Source organism: Protomyctophum bolini (assembly GCF_963924005.1).
Source record: "Protomyctophum bolini genome assembly, chromosome: 5".
Taxonomy (NCBI): Eukaryota; Metazoa; Chordata; class Actinopteri; order Myctophiformes; family Myctophidae; genus Protomyctophum; species Protomyctophum bolini.
The window spans coordinates 6981329-7000472 of record NC_137866.1 but is presented as its reverse complement, the minus strand read 5'-3'; the positions used below and the strand labels follow the sequence as shown (position 1 = coordinate 7000472).

Below are 19144 nucleotides of genomic sequence, written 5' to 3'. Positions count from 1 at the left end.
ACACACACATGTACACACACACACACACACACACACACACACACACACACACACACACACACACACACACACACACACTGAGTGAGGAGGACGTTTTTCTCAATGAATACAAATCTCCAAAACCAAATAAAATGTTTTGATATGAACATTTCTTTGGCTAAACGAGTCTTTTTTTTTATGAGAGCAGCATCCTTCATCATCCTGTGACTAGCTTACATGTCATGTTTAACCAAAACCAGCAGGTGGCTGTATAGTACAGTGAGCACAGCAAACTATTTGCCAGCCATGAGCCATCGAAGAAGTAGGTACAACAACAACAGATACAGTGTGTGCGACGCCTTTCAAATTCCTATGCTTTCCAGGACCATACCTTTACCACCAATGCGTGCTAGTATAGCCATTGATTGGCCCCGATTGGTCTAATATATAAGGTAAGGGAACACGGTTTAATCAATGAATTAAAAGCCAGTTATTGAATGACTTAAATAAAAACAGTGCAAAGTGCGAACCCCCGGCAGTTCAGTCTGGTTGGCTATTCATTTAGCAGTTAGCGTTAGCGCCTGTGGTCTGAGTGAGAACTATGATGCACTGCCAGTGACTGAACAACAGCATTGTTGTGGCTGTCAGCTGATACACATATCGGTATTGTTCGCATGTTATTGACGAACAGAGCAGCTCTTTCACAGTCGGTTTAACTGACCTCGATCCATGTTCTAACCTGTTGATCGTCGTCTCTCCAGCAGACCGATACACGGACAGACGGGCAGCTGTCGGGGACATGCTGCTGCTGGCTTGTTGAGTCAATTAGTGTGACACTGTGGCCGTCGTGTGAGTGACAACATGGGCGCACAGTGGTCCAGGAGCGGCAGCAACCTCCGCCTCCTCCCGGCGGACGGTGCGGGAGGAGACACCCGGAGACGACACCGGGGAGACCCGCAGGACGAGGAGGACGACGACTCGCTGGACGGGCTGGACAGACAGGAGGCCATAGCCCAGTTCCCCTACGTGGAGTTCACTGGCAGGGACAGCATTACCTGTCCCACATGCCAGGGCACTGGACGCATCCCCTCCGGTGAGTCTCTCCAGCATGAACATGCATAGCACAAATACAAAGCCAGTGGTTCTCAAATGTATTCTTTTCAAGCACCCCCCGGATCGAGCTCTCAGAGATTCAGAGTTTCAGACCCTGCCGTGGGTCCATTTTTAACCTCCACAAAATTGGAACATTGGAACCCTGCGGCAGCTGGCTTGAGGCCATTCATTCCCTGAAGAAGACCTGGCAGCCAGGTCCTGGCTCCAGGTCGAAACGTTGGATTATTGTCAATAAATATACTGCATCGTGGCTGTGCGGCGGCTGCGGCCTTTTTTCTTATTTTTTACTTGTTTATGGCTCTGATCCATAGCCTTACGGCTTCTATGATTCTGCCCTGCATGATGGGCAGAATCATATAATCAGTAATAAGGCTATGGACCAGAGCTAACTTGTTTACTGCCTTAGGCCAGCACCTCGCCAACACTGGTGTGCGCCCTTTCCTGTTTTGTCCACCTCGAGAACTACCAAATGAATCTGCATGACTGATTAAACTAATCCGCTGTCATCTTATCATGTCATTTTACCTACTGACATCAGGTGTTGTGCTTCATCAACAGTGCTGGAAGAACTATCCGAATTCAGTAAAAGCAATATCATGATTCATGAAGATGTAGACCTATTCAGACAGTTTAAAGTAAAGGCCCTGAATTCAACTGACTAAAAGTACAGAAGAAGTGTTCACATCAATTTCACGCAACATACTGTAAATCCATGTGTTCCACACTTTAATGTTGCAGTTGGTGTCAGGTGTGAGTCACGCATACATCTAAATCAGTCACACCGTGTGACTGATTTAAATGTATGTGCTGGTTGGGTAGTATAAAAAAATAGAAATAATGAAGTAAAACGTACTAGTGAATAAAGGTACTTAGTTAATATATGATATATTAGCTATTATAGCCTGGAATCAATTATAACTCGCCCCATAAATGAGTTATTAAGTACCCAAAGTCGCTTTGCATAAAAGAAAAGGAACCGATTTTATTAAGAAATAGAGAAGTGCTAGATTAAAATGATAAAAAGGTGTTGTGCAAACCGTGCCAATGATTACTAGGCCATGTAACTTCTTGCAACATGCAACTACTTAGTTGCAACCATTATGCCAAATGGCAGCTGCAAAGAGTTGCATTGGTGCGGTTGATGTTAAAACTGTTTTGTTGCAAGGAGTTGCGGTTTGGACTGTAAGCCCAAACCGCTCCACTAGTCAACTACAGCAATATAGAAACAAACGACTAGAACAAACAAATGTGTTCTAGCACAAATAAAGATAATGCGTATATTATTATTATTATATTTCTGCAGGGTGTCTGTTCAGAGCATACAAAAAAAGCAAGCTTACAAAGACTTCCAGTAGCTTTACCTAGCTTATAAATGATGCTACTACAATATTCCAAAACAATTGACAATTTAGGCATTTAGCAGAATATTACATAATGAGACCTACACAGTATGACGTAATGCAATTATGCAAATGAAACGTCTGTGGCCAGTATTTTAGATAAGACCTTTATTGATCCACAAGGGAGATTCGGTCACCAAAAGCTGTGCCGCTGCAGTAGTATAGTCAATATTTTCCTAAATCTGTCATTGTGTGTAGATTATTTGTTTTACCAACAGTGACTCTGATGCTTAAATGCTGTTTTTTAAGATCATGTTGTAATCTCTTACGTCTCAGAGCAAGTCAATGAGCTGGTGGCCCTGATCCCGTACAGCGACCAAAGGCTGAGGCCCCAGAGAACGTAAGTAACCACCCCTACTGTAAGTATGAAGAGTCCTGCTCTGAGTTGTACTGTTTATCATTCGTTTGATCTATTCGGTGTGAGTTTCACTTGCTCTATTGAGATCGATTGATTTAGCTATCGATGCATGCATTCGTACTTCCAGATTTCCACTCATAGGGCCGATTCATACTCCTATTTTAGAGCCGAATAAAAGTCGGTTCGGCTCTGTAGAGCCTACAATGTGACGTCATTTGAGGTTCGTGGGGTCGGGTACCGTCCTAAAGTCTCGGCTCTTCGGTGCTACTGAAAATTTGCCGAAACAGCGGTAAAATAGGAGTATGAATCGGCCCTTATTCTCTGTATACCTTACCTGTGGCATGCTATTTTTGTGGGAACCCCTTTTGGTCTTTTAAACATTATGTTAATTATTTTTTTGAAGAATCGTGACTATTTATTTCAGAAAACTGAAACTTTAGAAGCATTTTCTTTTCTTTTTTTAACTTTGAGGTCAGGCCTTAAATGGGCTAAATTACATTGCTTCGATCTAAATGTGCAGAGGTTTTGCTCGCTTTTGCACAAAACCACCACAACACAGACAAACTGCACGACTGTCGTTGTTGTAGGAAAACGTACGTGGTGATGTCCGCCGTGCTGTGTCTCCTGGCCTCCTCGCTGGTGGCCTTCTTCCTCTTCCCACGCTCCGTGGTGGTGGTGGACGACGGCATACGCTCCGTTTCCCTGCGCTTCGACCACGCCAACATGAAAGTCCTCATGAACATGACCGTACGTTACGTTGTTGGTACCTTTTGACGATCCTCCTGCTGCTGTTGTGTACGAATGGGTTCCACTCGGCACACAGGCGCATTTGTTTGTCCTAGAGGAGCTGCTGTGATGGAATGCTGAATGTTTACTTTCCGGTTTTATTTTATGGCATGGACAAATTAACAAATTAGCCATTGGGGCCGTGGCCCAGGGGCCCTTGGCTCTCAGGGAAATTGGACCGTGAGGTACTGGGTTTTTGACGCCCTGAAAAGGGCTCCTGGGGGCTCCCACACACCAACATCCAAACGTTTTAATGTACAAGAGCTCATTGTAGGAAAGAAATCAGACCAGTCTGAAGCGAGTGGTGCAACAACAGCACCCCCATCGGGACATGGGTTAGGACATTGCTGTTCCTTGGAGTGGTTGCACCACTCAAAAAGGCTTTGAGTTAGAACAAATTAAATATAACAGACATGCTTGTGCATTTCGATGTTGAATCTCTTTCATTTCGATATTTGTTCCCCACTGTATAGCCAATCTATAGATCTGTGTGTGTGTGTGTGTGTGTGTGTGTGTGTGTGTGTGTTACCTTCTAACCATCTATTGTAAACATCTGGGTGTCCCAGAACAGGTTGAAAGTTGGTTTTAACGGTGCGTTTCCATCACAGAGCACGCTGAACTTCAGCAACCCCAACTTCTTCACCGTGCTGGTGCAGAGCCTGAGCTGCCAGGTGCTGTACATGAAGACAGTGATTGGCACTCAGCAGTTAGACAACGTCCTCACCATTCAGCCCCTCAGCGAGAGACAGGTACTCACTCAACAGAATGATGGTACAATGTTCGCTATACAGTAAAGAACTACAGCCTGACACATATTATTAACCCATTTTGACCGGATAAAAGATTCTACAAATGTCTTCTAAGTCATGACGGTTTTCTGAAAAACCCATGTTTCTGTGTCAGTCATTGTCCTGTGTCAGGACCCACAAAGATATTATGTAATTGACCACCGACCCCCACCTGAAAATATGTTGTTCCAGGGGACCCTCACAAGAAGCAAAGATTTGAGTTAAAAACGTTCGCTCTGAAAGAATATATATTCAAAGATTTGCACTACATTTTCATGATTCTTTTCAAAAATAGCAGAAAAACAACAACACTAACAGAACAATTTCTAAATGACCAGAAGAAGTATATTTTTCTGCATTATGTTATGGTAAGAAACGTTTTCATATCCTCGCATATCTTTCATCACACAGGCCAAGGCAACATCAGACAGTAACATCAGGTCGGCCTCTAGTATGAATGCAAAGTGTTGTCAGTTTGAAACTAACACTGCCTGAGACAGACAGTCAAACAGGAAGCGAGGCCGCCTACAGGATATGGTCTGTGTAAACAATTATAGATTGTAGTTGGGGGGGGGGGGGGGCGAAGCTTGCCAACACATTTTATATGCCAGAAATAGCAACGGTATTCTCAGTTATGAATTCAACCAACGGAAGAGTCTTAACACAATTTTGGGACCGGAACCCCTTTTGGTGTTTTAAATATTATGTTATAATTTAGCTATTGGAAAATAGCAGATCTACAAGCTCATAGAGCGAGTGGCGCGCTTACGAGCTTGTAGGCCTACTATTTTTGAAAAAAATGTGGCGCAAATCTTTGAATATACATTTCAGAGCGAACATTTTTAACTAAAATATTGGCTTCTGGGGGGTGGGGGGATCCCTGGAACTACATATTTTGAGATGGGGGTCTGTGGCCCAATAGAGATAATTCTGGGGGTCCTTGACATGAAAAAGGTTGAGCACCGCTGACATAGAAACATGGGTTTTTCTCAAAAATGTTAGGATTTAGAAGCCTTTTTTTTCTATCGACCTCAGTCCAAAATGGGTTAAAGCATATCACATGACCTCACTTGGAAATACAAACCATTGTTTACATTGTATTCCGTCATCAAGTCAGCACTGATAAGGTCTCTCTTAAGTAAGTAACTGCCCTTTAAGCTGTAGATTGCTCAACCTGTGTTTTGTTTCTCTGACAGGTGAACTACACCGTCAGTGTGGAGATTGGAAGCAGCGCCTCCTACGTGTAGTAAGTGTTATTGCCTTTTTCTTTTACCCCGGCTATATTTTTTTGCATTAGTTAGTGCCTCGTCTAGCTTGTTAGAACTTGGACATCCAAAGCCGATATCCAGAAGTTTCCGTTGTCTCATGAAATGATTTCTGCCTGTGACACTTAAGGAGACATTGAGTTGCACTGTTTCTACAGGACACTGCCAGTGTATAATCCGTTGTTGTATTGTGAGCGTTCTTCTGTTTGTGTTTTCCCAGTGCCTTCTGCACCATGCCCACCATTAAAGTCCACAACATCGTGGTTTTCATGCAGTAAGTAATCCCTCTCCATCTTTATGTAACTTTCTTCCACACTCGCTCAACTATTGTTTTCATGGAATATGTCAGGATGCAGATGTCAATATTTCTCATGTGTACTAGTAACCTTAGACTAGTATATATGAATAGAGACGGCACCGGATCTCTCCTCTCATCCACTTGCATTAAAATGTGGCACAAATCTTTGAATATATATTTCAGAGCGAACATTTTTAACTAAAATATTGGCTTCTGAGGGAGGGGGTCCCTGGAACTACATATTTTGAGATGGGGGTCCGTGGCCCAATAGAGATCATTCTGGGGGTCCTCAACATTGAAAAAGGTTGAGCACCAACTGACACAGAAACATGGGGTTTTTCAGAAAAATGTTAGGATCTAGAAGCCATTGTTTTTTTTTTAAATCGACCTCGGTCCAAAATGTGTTACTCTGCCTTCAAACGTTTGATGCCGTGTGTGTGTGTGTGTGTGTTTGCTCACTACATCCATGCTCTTATCTAAACCATACTTGACGCCCCGTGGTTTTATCTGCCCACCACCAGGACCTCGGTGAAGACCTCCTACATGGTGCGCACGGCCCAGAACAGCCTGGAGGCGTACCGCTACATAGACTGCGGCGCCAACTCCACCTACCACAAGCTGGCCTGGCAGCACGAGCACCACTCCGCCGAGAACCCGCTGACCACCAGCACCCCGCTGTCCACCATCACCGCCAGCACTCCGCTGGTGGGGTCGGACAGAGGCCCTCCTCCCTCGCCCCTTCCTCCGACACGCCGCGCGGCATAGGACTTCACACGAAATGCACAGGGTGGGTTATACGTTGCCGTTCGTTCAAGCCCCCCCTCGCCTCCGGGTTTGACTCTCACGATTGGATTTTTGACTTTGCTCTGTTGTTGCGGATTGTCAAGTACCCGCCGGTTAGCGTCTTACCGTTTTGCATGTCTGTCCAAAAGGGTTCAGGGCATGAGATGATGAATCTTTAAAAAAGTTAGTGTCCATGCTCCCATATAGCGTCCTGGAGGGGGCTTCTCAACCGGCAACTCGGCTTTTCTACAGTAACGGATACAAAAAAAAAAGAATACATTAGTTTTCATCCAACTGATAACGATAAATGTTGAAAAGCAGAAATATGTGTTACTGGGGGGGAAACCCACTGTGGCATAGATCATGAGTCATCGCTAGCTGTGGGTGGTGGGTCACTCGGTGCATTGTAAGAAAGCTCCTTTTCATATATGGAAATTGCTTGACATTTCTTCCTGACGGGGAACGCGATGGCTTTTAACCCATTCTGGACGGGAGCCCCTGTTGGTGTTATGCTTTAGCTATTGGAAAATAGCAGATACTACTACAAGCTCGTAGCGCGAGCTTGTGAGGTCTGCTGTTTTTGAAAAAATAAAACGTGCAGATGTGGCGCAAATCTTTGAATATATATATATTCTTTCGGAGCGAACGTTTTGAACTCAAATATTAGCTTCTGGGGGAGGTCCCTGGAACTTCATATTTACAGATGGGGGGGGGGGGGGGGGGTCGGCGGCCAATTACAGATCATTTCTGGGGTCCTTGACATTTCAGAAAACCGTCGTGGTTTGAAGACATTTCGACATCAGGTCTAAATGGGTTAATTGGGTGTATCGGTGTTTGGCTAGGTAACATTAAGAGAGCATCTGCTGACGAGCTTTGAAATGACTGAACATTTAACACTGTAAACTTGGGGCTACTGACACTTTTTAAGCTTGAAGATGTTTGAGAACTTTCTATTTATATAGAAACACGAAGGAGTATTTGCTTTCAGACGTCTAATTGTTGCACCTTAGACTTGGTATACTGTTATATTGTTTTTTTTGCCTTGTTATTTATTAATTGAGGGATTGTATTTTGAGCACCTTTTTTTTTGTTTGTTTTTTTGTTTAGAAACGCTGCCTGTAAAAGTCTATGCATTTCATTATTAAGGCCATATTTACAAAGCACCCCCAGAAATGTAAATCTAAGATGTGACCATTGGATCATGTGGCCTATATTACACCCACTGACCCCATGTTGCTAAAGTCTTCTTCTTATAAGAGATAGATCTATAACTTCAGACTCTCGTTGGTGTCTTGGAGACGGTTGGGATCAGGTTTGTTAAGCCCACTGACTATAACTTAACCCATTCTGTGTCGCGAACCCCTTTTGGTGATAGCATTATGTTATGCTTTAGCTATTGAAAAAATAGCAGATCTACAAGCTCATAGCGCGCCACCGAGTGGCGTGCCACGAGCTTGTAGGTCTGCTATTCTTTTTAAATCGAAGAACGACTGACACAGAAACATAGCCTTTTCAGAAAACTGTCAGGATGTTAGAAGACAGTTTTAGAATCTGATCTCGGGTCAGAATGGGTTGCTGTCCCCCTGGAGACAGCCGTGGTTCGTTGACCCAGTGCTGTAATCAGAGCTTGGCTTGAATATGAGTACATTTAAATGTACATGTCTTCAGCCTATTGGAGAAGGGGACATTAATTCGCCTAGTCTGTTATCGGTCTACTCTGTGCTGTACATGTGTTTTTGTGCACTCCCCTCTGACCAATCCAACGTCTGCTTCATAATATCATTGGTCAACGAGAACATGTCGTATGGCTTTTGCCCACTCAGTTTGAGCTCTGATTGTTCTTGGAAAACCATCCGAATGGCATATGGCGCTTAACAGCCTTTGCTGTTCAAGACCTTTTAAGCGTCGTACGAAGCCAACTCTTGTCGTGACAAATCATGACAACACACACACAATATTTTGGACCAAACAAATGATTACAAAGAAGAAAAACAACAAAAAAAGTGTTGTAAGTTACCTGCCGGTTTTTTCTACTTTTCTAATTCTTTGTTTGGCCCGAAAAATTGTGTGTGTTGTCATGATTTGTCACGACAAGAGTTGGCTTCGTACGACGCTTAAAAGGTCTTTAAATAAATACGTTAAGAAATGCCTATGGGACGAAATGCATTGGGATTAATTTCCTGGGCCACTCGATGTTCTGAAAGGGGGAGGGACTGCAACGCTCTATTTCAGTTGATTTTTATTTTTAAAGGGACATGCTTTGTATGTTTACACTTTTGTGAATGAATCAATCATGGTTTTACTTTTATCCAATTTTTTTTGTAGAAATGTAATATTTTCCTGCTTGTTTCTAAAAGTAAAAACAATAAAATGTAATTAAAGGGATTTGTGAACTAGTTAATAAAATATTAATACAAAAATCGATATCAGTTTGTGTACATTTTGTGTTCATTGGTAGAAGTATATTTTTATTTATATTATTATTTAAGTATCAATACCACAATGTAGAAATACTCAAGTTACAAGTAAAAATCTTTAATTACATTATTATAAGTAATACTATTAGAGTTGTACCATTACTCGAACGAAAATAAAAGCTTGGGGGGGGGGGGGGAGATGCAATGTAAATGAAAGACATATACTGTGTATCCCTATTCCCTGACATAATTTTATAGCTAAACGGACAGAATTCTATTTTATTTGAATGATGAAACCCAGCTGCCATTAATAGTTGGAAATGGAAATTGCTGAAATTGTAATTGGGGAAATGGTGGAAATGGAAATTGCAGAAATGGTAATTGCGGAAATGGAAATTGAGGAAATTGCGGAAATTGCAGAAATGGTATTTATTTACATATTGTGTGCATGCACATTGTACTTTGATACATTTTGCGAAAATAAAGCAATTGAAAGAGAGAAGTTATCAAGTATCATTAATGTCGTAATTGTATCTACTGGCCCCTGGCCCCTTGCCATTTTTGTAATGTGGCCCACAGGTAAATCTATTTGAGTATCCCTGCCTTAATACCTCTAAATTGTACCTGAATAAACATACCTTAGTTGAGTAAAAGTACTTAAAATTGGAAATACTCTAACTCTCTACGTCGTCCTCAGACGAGCCCTCCATCGTCGTCTCCAGTCATCTCGGTTCTCCGTACATCTGGCCAGCTCCTTTGTGCTTTCTGCACCAGCATCTTTCTTTAGTACGTCCACGTAGGTAGGTCGGTGTGGGACGTCCTCTCCATCGATGCCCGTGTGTTGGTTCCCACAGACAGTACAAGCTTTTTGGCCGGGAGTTCTTGATGTCGGTGGCAGCTATAGTGGCCAGCTATAGTCTCATCCTCCTTACTGCTGTCTGCTCTGTTACACTTGGTAATGCTCCATACAGACGCTTGTTGGTGATGTGCTCCTCCTGGTTGATGTTAAGTACCACACGTAACATTCTGGTGTAGCAGGAGGACCCGTCCAGGGATTTCTGTAGGGCTTGTGTTAGTGTCCAGCATTCACAGCCGTAGAGGAGGACGGACTCCACGGTAGCAGAGAAGAAACTGATCTTGATGTGTCGGGGGACAAAAGACCTCAAAATTAGAAATACTCAGTAAATGTATGTACTTTCCACCACTCTTATTTTCTCTCATGTCTCATCTTAATTACTGATTTGGTTTAAATAACTGATCATGAAGCAAAACACACAATTGGTACCACATTTCAGTTTAATTATATTCTTCATTTTGTGCATACAAAAGAGCATGTATCATAATTTCCTTTTCAAAAAAAACAATTGCTTCCTTTTTCCATAATACACTGTCCTATAGCTGCATGTGAGAAAATATATTACTACATATGGAGATCAACATGAAAACCAGACCACAATATATATTATAATGTAATACAAGTACTGCTTTCCTATGTCATGAAACAAGGCAACCCACACTAAATAATGCACAGTACAAATGCATGAAGCAAACAAATACAAAAATATGACTGGATAAGAAGAAAAAAAAGCTTATTAATCCAGGAGTGCTCTGTCTTTGGTTAAATACATATACTGTAGGTCCTTTAGGCAGCCGTCTGGGCTGCGTTTGGTCTTCAACATGGTTAGCTTGATATGAACATGGGTATTCACACTGTTATGGCATCCGCAAGTCATTCTTGCTAGCCAGGTTATTTTGTATACATTTATAACAATATAGCAGTCAGTCGTTATACTGTAGTCAACATGATACCTCAAAGAGTCGATGGATTTTAAATGTATTGCAGATTATGTGATTGATTTGAATAAACAAATTATTGCAAGTCAAGGTGGTGGTGTGTAGAACAGCTCTGTCCTTCACTCTCCATCAGTTCTCCTTCCAGGGTACATTCCATTAAAACTCTCTTGTTGAACGTAACATTACCCTATTATCAACAACCTTTTTTAGTTCATCATACACATTTACCTCTAACTTATCTACACACGCTGCTACCCTCCCCACACACACACACACAACGCTCTCAAAAGTTCCGTAAAAAACATACATTCATCTTTACTTTCATTAGACCGTTAATGTCTCTCACACCACCACAAGTCGTGTGCATTTATTTAGTTGTAAAAGTTGGATTGTCGAAGTTGATAAGCGCGTCTGGCATATACTGTACAGTAGGCACTGTGTTACGTTGATATGGATATACCATGGCAGGATTGTACTGTGAAAAAAATTGCAATACAAACTTATGAAACAATAGTAATCATTTTAGCTGTACATTACTTCTTGAATACCGTCCTGAACATCTATTGATATAGCAACTAAAATTACAAAGTCAGGGCTTTTGGTCATTTCTTTCAGACGACATAATGTAAGGCATTTTTTGGTAATAATACAAATATAAACACCTGTTATTTTATAAAGGCAGTAATATCTGAAATGTATAACATCAGGGGGATTTTAATACTAATCCCCAAACAGTGCAAGGACAGGGTCCTGTGTGCCCATGGGCATCCTGGACAGGACATCCATTAAGCATCTCTAGCTATAATATTGAACATTTGCTTCTTGAAAAGTCAATGAGAGAACTGTGTTATGATGAGATCTGTTAAGGCAGGGTACTTACACAATCGTTTTTTTGCCATGATGTATACTAGGCCATGTTGGGTCAAAAGAGCAAATCGTTGTACAGGTCTGAAAGTAACACTTCTGATACATGCCTTTTGCTATGCTCGACTCTTAACCCATTTTGGCCTAACGTCGAAATTTGCCCCCCCCCCCCCCCCCCCCCCAGAAGCAAACATTTGAGTTAAAAAATATATTCCACATTTTCACGATCTTTAAAAAAATAGCAGATCTACAAGCTCGTAGCGCGCCACTGAGTGGCGCGCTACGAGCTTGTAGATCTGCTATTTAAAAAAAATAAAAAATATATTCCACATTTTCACGATCTTTAAAAAAAATAGCAGATCTACAAGCTCGTAGCGCGCCACCGAGTGGCGCGCTACGAGCTTGTAGATCTGCTATTTTTCAATAGCTAAAGTAGAACAGAATGCTTTAAAACACCAAAAGGGGTTTCCCGGCACCAAAATGGGTTAACGGATGTATCCCCGATCAAAGCACTCTCACAGTAAGATTATAAAAGTGCCCTGGTGTGGTAGATCCAAACAACCCTATAACTGCTCACGGAATAGGGAGAATTGTAGAGTATGTAATTGACATACGAAGGTGACAGAAATCTAAGAAAATCCCTGTGACCTCATCATAAGGCAACGGACCAACCATAATCTGTCTCTCGGTCCGTTCATCGCCGCTGTGACAGCATGACCTTGTTGATGAAGTTGACGATGGCCGAAGCGGGTTGTTCGGGGTCCAGCTCGGCAAACAGGTGGCACACGTTCTCCGCCGTGCTTCCCGGCTTCTTGGCCACGAAGCCAAACACCCTGAGAGAAGGAAATACAGGCACAGTGGCGTGCACAGACATTCTTTAGAGGGGCAGCCGGTGCTCAAGTGGAGGAAAAAAAGGGCACCTAGCACGTGGAACCGGCCGGTTGCCTTAACCCATTCTGACCTGAGATCAGATTAAAAAAATGTCTTCTACATCCCCACAGTTTTCTGAAGAAGCCATGTTTCTATGTCAGTCGTTCCTCGATTTTTCAAAAATAGCGAGCTTGTAGATCTGCTATTTTTCAATAGCTAAAGCATAACATAATGCCAACACCAAAAGGGGTTCCCACCCTTTTTTTTTCTTCAAAAGGGCACATTGCCAAAATGGCAGGGGGTGCTCTAGCACCCCCTAGTGTATATCTGTGCACGCCACTGTACAGGGACATGGAAACATAGAGCAGTTGAGAAATGGACCAGAACAGAACCATGGGCGATTTCTAGTTGGGGAAATTACACAATTACTCAATTAAATTCATCGCTGTTCAGCAAAACCATAACTGTTAGTTAGAAATATGACGTTGAGGAGATTAGTACAGTATGAAACATTGTTGTCATTGTTAAACTATTTTCTTGCTGTACTAGTTTTGCCAAGGCTCACAAGCATTTCTAAAGCAATATGATGCCATGCACAGGACGTGATTGTACATTTGTAGAAGTTAGAAATGAAAAGCATCACATGTTGCACAGAGAAGGAGGGGGCGCACTCTCTGTGCTGCCTCTAACACAAATGATGTTTGCAAGCCAACACAGCTGATTACTATCCAGTGAGTGCAATCATCTAAACTCACACACCTGCCTCAACTAGGCCAAATGTCACAGTGAGGAGGCCTTTTGATATAGGGGTCCTTAAATCTTTCTAAAAATAAAGCCTTTCAAACATTATAACGGCATACAATATAAATGACATTATAAAACAACACAACTAGTCTAAACTAAGTGATTGTAATTATAACTTCTGAGTCATAAGTAAATCACATAAAAGTGACTCACAGTCCCTCTTCAATAATGCCTAATTCATACTGGTGTCCCACTGCTGAAACATTGTCAAACTGATTTGCTGTTCAATTTGAAACCAGATCAAACCAGTAATACTGAATTTGACCACTTGGGGTCACACTATCCTTCTAAAGTTTAGCATCAAAATAATATAGCATTGCCCTGGATTGTTTTCTTCTTTGTTTTAGAGTTATAGTGAACCCCTATCTGAGTTTTATGGAAGGAGGTCGAGCCCCAATGTAATATTATCCATCATATGGCAATGGAAGACATTCAATATGAGATTGATTCAGTAACATCGTAAGTAAATGTGACACAGAGAGTCTGTATACATTAGGCACAGCTAGGTTGCTGTTGTAAGGCTATTTCTAACTTGCCATTATTATGATAATGACGTTTAAGCTCTGCACCGACCGGACTGGACCTGCAGGCAAAACGGAAATCGGCCCAAAATCTACTTGTGAATATTTGATATGAATATTTTTTTACAATCTTTGGCACAGGACACAAGTATAAATCAGGCTTAACTTGCACACACACACGCGCACACACACACACACACACACACACACACACACACACAACTTACTTTACAGTGGTACTGCCTGAGTTAGTCCACCTAAGGTGATGAGAGAGAGAGAGAGAGAGAGAAAGAGCAGACTCAGACAGTCAGACAGCCATGACTGCCAGACAAGCTTACTGTACTATACAGTACAGTACAGCTGGAGCCGCAGCCACAGACAACATGCCCACTCTCCTGAATAAACATTGTCTGCACACACACACACACACACACACACACACACACACACACACACACACACACGAATGCGTGCACAGAAAACCACAAACAAGCCAACAAAAAAGCACAGACACAGATCCATGCGACGGCTCACAGCAAATGAATGCAACGAATGAATGAATGAATGAATGAATGAATGAATGAATGAATGAATGAATGAACGAATGAATGAACGAATGAATGATTGTGGCGGTGTCGCTAACCGCGTGATTTCTGTTAGTTATGGTACAGCATACTACGGGTTCCTGCTAACAAAACTACATGTGAATGTGTGTCAGAGAGTTTGACCTCCCCCTCTCCGGTTGCCCACCTCCTGTCTTTGGGGTCAATGCTGCTGAAGGTCACACTGTTGACCGGATAGTGTCTCCTGAAGAAAACCCTGCAGAGAGACAGAAAGACAACACCAGAGATGAACTATACGTGAGCCCTATAGTGGCTGCATGGGGGCGTGTCATAATAGGCCAACGCTCAGCGGAAATAGCAGATCTTCAAGCCGACGACGCGTTGCATGCAACTGTGAGTTTGAGATCAGGCGATTTCAGCGATCAGAAAAGAGATTTGGATCAGAAGGGAAATAGGAGCGTCCTAGTATAGAACCCCCATGGTCAAATTACTTACATACAGACAGAGTACACCGGTACTAAAAGATGGAGTGCCACAATTTTTTGTATTTTTCCAGTTTTTCATGTGTCTATGAGGTGACAGTACTTAATTAGACACACTGGAGTTGTTTTTATGTGCAATTGTGTATTGACTTTGTATTTAGGGATTCTTCCTGGAGGCTGAACCCTTGACAGTCAAACGGGTCAATGAAGTAAACAGTAATATAGTGACACCACACTATCAGCCCCTCCCCTAACCCCTCCCCCTTTATCATACAACTACAGCTGTGGGTGCGGCTTCAGTTCAGGTGGATCACCACCCATCACCACCCACCAGGCAAACCAGGCATACTTAATGAACTGCTGGGCGTGTCCACAAAAAAGCATGATTTTAACAAATACTGTACACTTTTTGGAAAAAGTTCTTCCCCCTTATATTGTAATAATACCTGATGATCATGTTTTAGGGTGGAAAAAAATGGTGGCACTCCATCTTTAAGTAAAAACATTTAATATTTTGTGTTGAAGCTTCAAGCCTCAGCGCTCTGAGTTGGAACTAATATTCCTGTGACCTTTAGAGCAGTAGCATTGGGGTTCCGGTAGGGTGGCCAGACGTCCGGTTTCACGCCGGACAGTCCGGTTTTAGACCCACCTGTCCTCCTCCCACCTCAACCTCTGGCCGGACACATAATTGTCCGGTTTTTTGTGATATACAGTGCTTGTGCCATAACTGTCATTTACGTCGTCTGCCTGGGTATTAAAATCTCTGCAGCGCTGCTCAGCTCCGAAGCGAGTGGAGACGTTCGGAGTGTTGCCATGTCCGCTTAATTATAAGCGACTTTGGGCTTGTTTTATATAATAGGCTACTAAGCCTAGTCAGGCTTCTTTTGGGCTTGTTTTCATAGACATGGTTGCTTGGTTCTCTTCCAAAACCTGGCAACACTGCCAGTGGGATGGTCGGTTTGTTACTTTGTTGAGCTCTCACAATCAATTTAGTATAGTTAATGCAGAGATAAATAAACCAAATATGCCGAAATGAAAAACTACATTTAATGAGCAATATGGAGCTCGACATCATAAAGAAAGGGAGGCTAAAGCACTGTGAACATACATATAGGCTACTGGCTTCATTCTATTTCTATGTCCTACACCGATGACCATAAGACTGTATAAAAAACCCCACAAGAAAGAGATTAAACATAAAACATACCGGTATCTAAACATGAAATAAAATTAATTGATTATAAAATGAATGGCCTTTGTGGTACCCTATAGCCTAATTTAAAAAGGTTAATTTAATTAGCAAATATATGTTCTCTGTGGACATAATGCTGGAGAGGATGGTGGTGAAAATCAGGTGCAATAGTACTACAGTACTACAACCTATCTCAAACCCTCACCCTAAACATACCCTCACCCTAAACATAACCTCCCACAGGGCAGCACACCTAAACCTAACCTTAACCCATGTCTAACCTAAACTAAGTATGCACCCCCATGTAAGAGGTAAATCAGCCTAGTATCAAGTTGTTCATTTCCTTAAATCAACATGAAGATGTTTGACCAGTGGCCTCAGAATGGATGTTCTTACCTGCGCTGGCTGTCGGTCAGTGTGATGCCCTGGCACGTGACCTTGAACTGGACCACGGTAGCAGCGGGACGCGGGTTCCGTCCCAAGGTAGCATCCGTTGCCTTGGCGATGGCTTGGGGGCCGGTCAGAGACTCGGTCTCCACTGAGTTCAGGTAGAGGACATTACAGGCTAAAGGGAGAAAGACCAACAGCCAAATCAGATGATATAGCCTGGCCCAGCCAGCGTGCTTTCTGGTCTAGAGGGGGGGGGCGGGTAGCGCGCATGGAGTTTGCGCTGGATATTGGTTCTGAGCGCCCGCCCCTGCCCCCCTCCGGCCCTCCCCTCCCCTCCCCGCTAGAAAACAGCTGAGAAAACTGACGTCACCATATTTGGAGCGACGGCCCTCCTCTGCACTGTAGTTCACTCCCACTCCTAGACCAGGAAATGTGTCTCCTTCCCCCAGGCTTCATTCTTTGAGCCGAATGCAAAGCCTGGGAAACCGAGGCTAATCAGATGATTTTGCAGTGTACAGAGTCCTGCTTTTTGAGTGCCTGTTTTGCTAACCTTACTGCGGTGTGTCTGCCTCACCGCAAGACGAACTTGTTGGTTCAAACTTCAAATGTTTCGTTACAATACACTCATTTGATTTTGTCGTGCAAATATTCAAGAAGAAGGCATTGTTCTGCTATAGAGCGTCGCAGTCCCGCCCCCTATCATGACGACACCAGGGCCCAGGAAATGATTCCCAATGCATTTTAATTTCCCCATAGACATTTCAAAAGGTATTTATTTAAAGACGGTTATGCCGCGCGGACAAAGCCAACTCGAGTCGTGACAACTCATGACAACAAACACAATATTTTGGACCAAACAAATTATTACAAAGAAGAAAAACAACCAAAAAGACTGCGTTTGTTCTCATGAGTTGTCACGACTCGAGTTGGCTTTGTCCCCCGCGGCGTAACCGTCTTTAAATAAATACTTTTTTGAAATGTCTATGAGGAAAATGAACAGAGAATAATTTCCTGGGCCCTGGTATAGGGGGCGGGACGGCAACGCTCTATCGCAGGAGTGTCCAAACTTTTTTCAAAGAGGGCCATATTAGAAAATATTTAAAACACCCAAGGGCCAACTACAACGCCTGACATAATGTACCTTCGGACTATAACACATACATATGCATCGCATTTAAACCGATTCTATTCAACTATCACTATTTAATATGAATGGTGTTTTGTCAGGTGTGTTCTGTGAACAAAAAGTTTAACTCAGCCTTTTTCAGCAATATGTCACAATACAAAATGTAACTATTTTACTATAAGCAAATACAAGGAACAAGGAACAGTGACAAATTATACTCTGGGAAATGCCCAGGTTAAAAAACTTGTTGGCCGGGCCGCTCATAATACAATTTAGGTATGAAGCTGTGGGCTGTATAAAATTCGTCCCAGGGCCACATTTGGCCTACGGGCCGCAGTTTGGACACCCCTGCTCTATCGTAATGAACGACGACAGATGCTGGATAAAGAGAAGAGCTGGTCAGGAGAACTCACCCGCTCCTTGTTTCAGCAGGTCTGCCGCTGTGCTCATGTTGCTGGACGTCTGAGCGTCATGCCCCTCCCCCATCAGGTCTGCATCGGTATGGAAAATGAAAAAAAAAAAAAAACTGAAATGCGTCGACGTATACGATAGAAAACCACGTGCTTTCCTGTGGTTTAAAACCCATTTTGACCTGAGATCAGATTCTAAAAATGTCTGTTTGAAAATGACAGTTTTCTGAAAAAGCTATACAGTATGTTTCTCGGTCAGTCGTTCTTCGATTTTTTTCAAAAATAGCAGACCTACAAGCTCGTAGTGCGCCACTCGGTGGCGCGCTATGAGCTTGTAGATCTGCTATTTTTCAATAGCTAAAGCATAACATAATGCTAACACACCAAAAGGGGGTTCCCGCCCCCAAAATGGGTTATAAAGTGGTTAAAGCTTTTCCTTGATTCCGTGAGAATATAGTTCCGAAATCAAAATGACGTTGTGCCAACAAATACGGACCTTTCTCAGGTATTTTCAGAGTGCAGGGCAGAGAGATGGGAGTGATGGAGTGCTGGCAGACGAGGGCAGACAGACTCCCTGTGGATGACAGAAAAGCGTCTAGGTCAGTTCAGTGGTGAACTATAGCCTCGGAAACCCAGACGTTTTCATTTCCAGAGAGGAAAAAAAAGGTCTGGGTCTGAGGAGTCCACTTCAATTCGGCATAGAGTAGCGCGCCGCAAACATTGCTCACTCTCTGTTGATTTCTGATCGTCTGCACCTTTGTAAAAATTGACATACACACGCACACATGTACACACACACACACACACACACACACACACACACACACACACACACACACACACACACACACACACACACACACACACACACACACACACACACACACACACACACACACACACACACACACACACACACACACACAACTCTCTCTCTCTGT

General features: G+C 42.8%; 2 protein-coding genes across 9 annotated transcripts in view; one reads left to right on the top strand and one right to left on the bottom strand.

The window, feature by feature from the left end:
• Positions 1-294: 294 nt before the first annotated feature.
• Positions 295-9194, top strand: LOC308315664 (transmembrane protein 106C-like). 2 transcript variants are annotated; one of them, XM_080763764.1, is made up of 8 exons: positions 295-431; positions 744-1072; positions 2769-2832; positions 3438-3597; positions 4245-4385; positions 5621-5670; positions 5910-5963; positions 6509-9194. In XM_080763764.1, the coding sequence occupies exons 2-8, from the start codon at positions 841-843 to the stop codon at positions 6750-6752; spliced, it is 945 nt and encodes a 314-aa protein (XP_080619890.1). In that variant the 5' UTR covers positions 295-431; positions 744-840; the 3' UTR covers positions 6753-9194. The 2 variants fall into 2 exon arrangements, with proteins under 2 accessions (XP_080619890.1, XP_080619889.1); XM_080763763.1 differs by having other exon boundaries at positions 312-431; positions 741-1072.
• Positions 9195-10460: 1266 nt separating this feature from the next.
• The window catches only part of LOC308315881 (tensin-2-like), an 89393-nt gene continuing 80709 nt past the window's right edge, over positions 10461-19144 (bottom strand). For 5 of the 7 annotated variants that reach the window (XM_080764122.1, XM_080764123.1, XM_080764126.1 and 2 more), the window contains exons 23-28: positions 18700-18777; positions 18207-18284; positions 16674-16842; positions 14791-14859; positions 14268-14297; positions 12274-12678 (exon numbers count right to left, since the gene is read on the bottom strand). In XM_080764122.1, coding sequence (XP_080620248.1) covers positions 12540-12678; positions 14268-14297; positions 14791-14859; positions 16674-16842; positions 18207-18284; positions 18700-18777 — 563 coding nt within the window. In that variant the 3' untranslated portion in view covers positions 12274-12539. Of the gene's footprint in view, positions 12100-12273; positions 12679-14267; positions 14298-14790; positions 14860-16673; positions 16843-18206; positions 18285-18699; positions 18778-19144 lie in introns of those variants that run through there. The other 2 variants (XR_013964092.1, XM_080764124.1) reach the window with 2 other exon arrangements.

What these genes read in the sequence shown, in the direction of transcription:
- LOC308315664 (XM_080763764.1), top strand. Translation starts at nt 841, where the DNA reads ATGGGCGCACAGTGGTCCAGGAGCGGCAGCAACCTCCGCCTCCTCCCG. An exon ending in AAGTCCTCATGAACATGACC is followed by an intron (nt 3,598 to 4,244) that starts GTACGTTACGTT and finishes TTTCCATCACAG; the next exon opens with AGCACGCTGAACTTCAGCAA. An exon ending in AGCCCCTCAGCGAGAGACAG is followed by an intron (nt 4,386 to 5,620) that starts GTACTCACTCAA and finishes TTTCTCTGACAG; the next exon opens with GTGAACTACACCGTCAGTGT.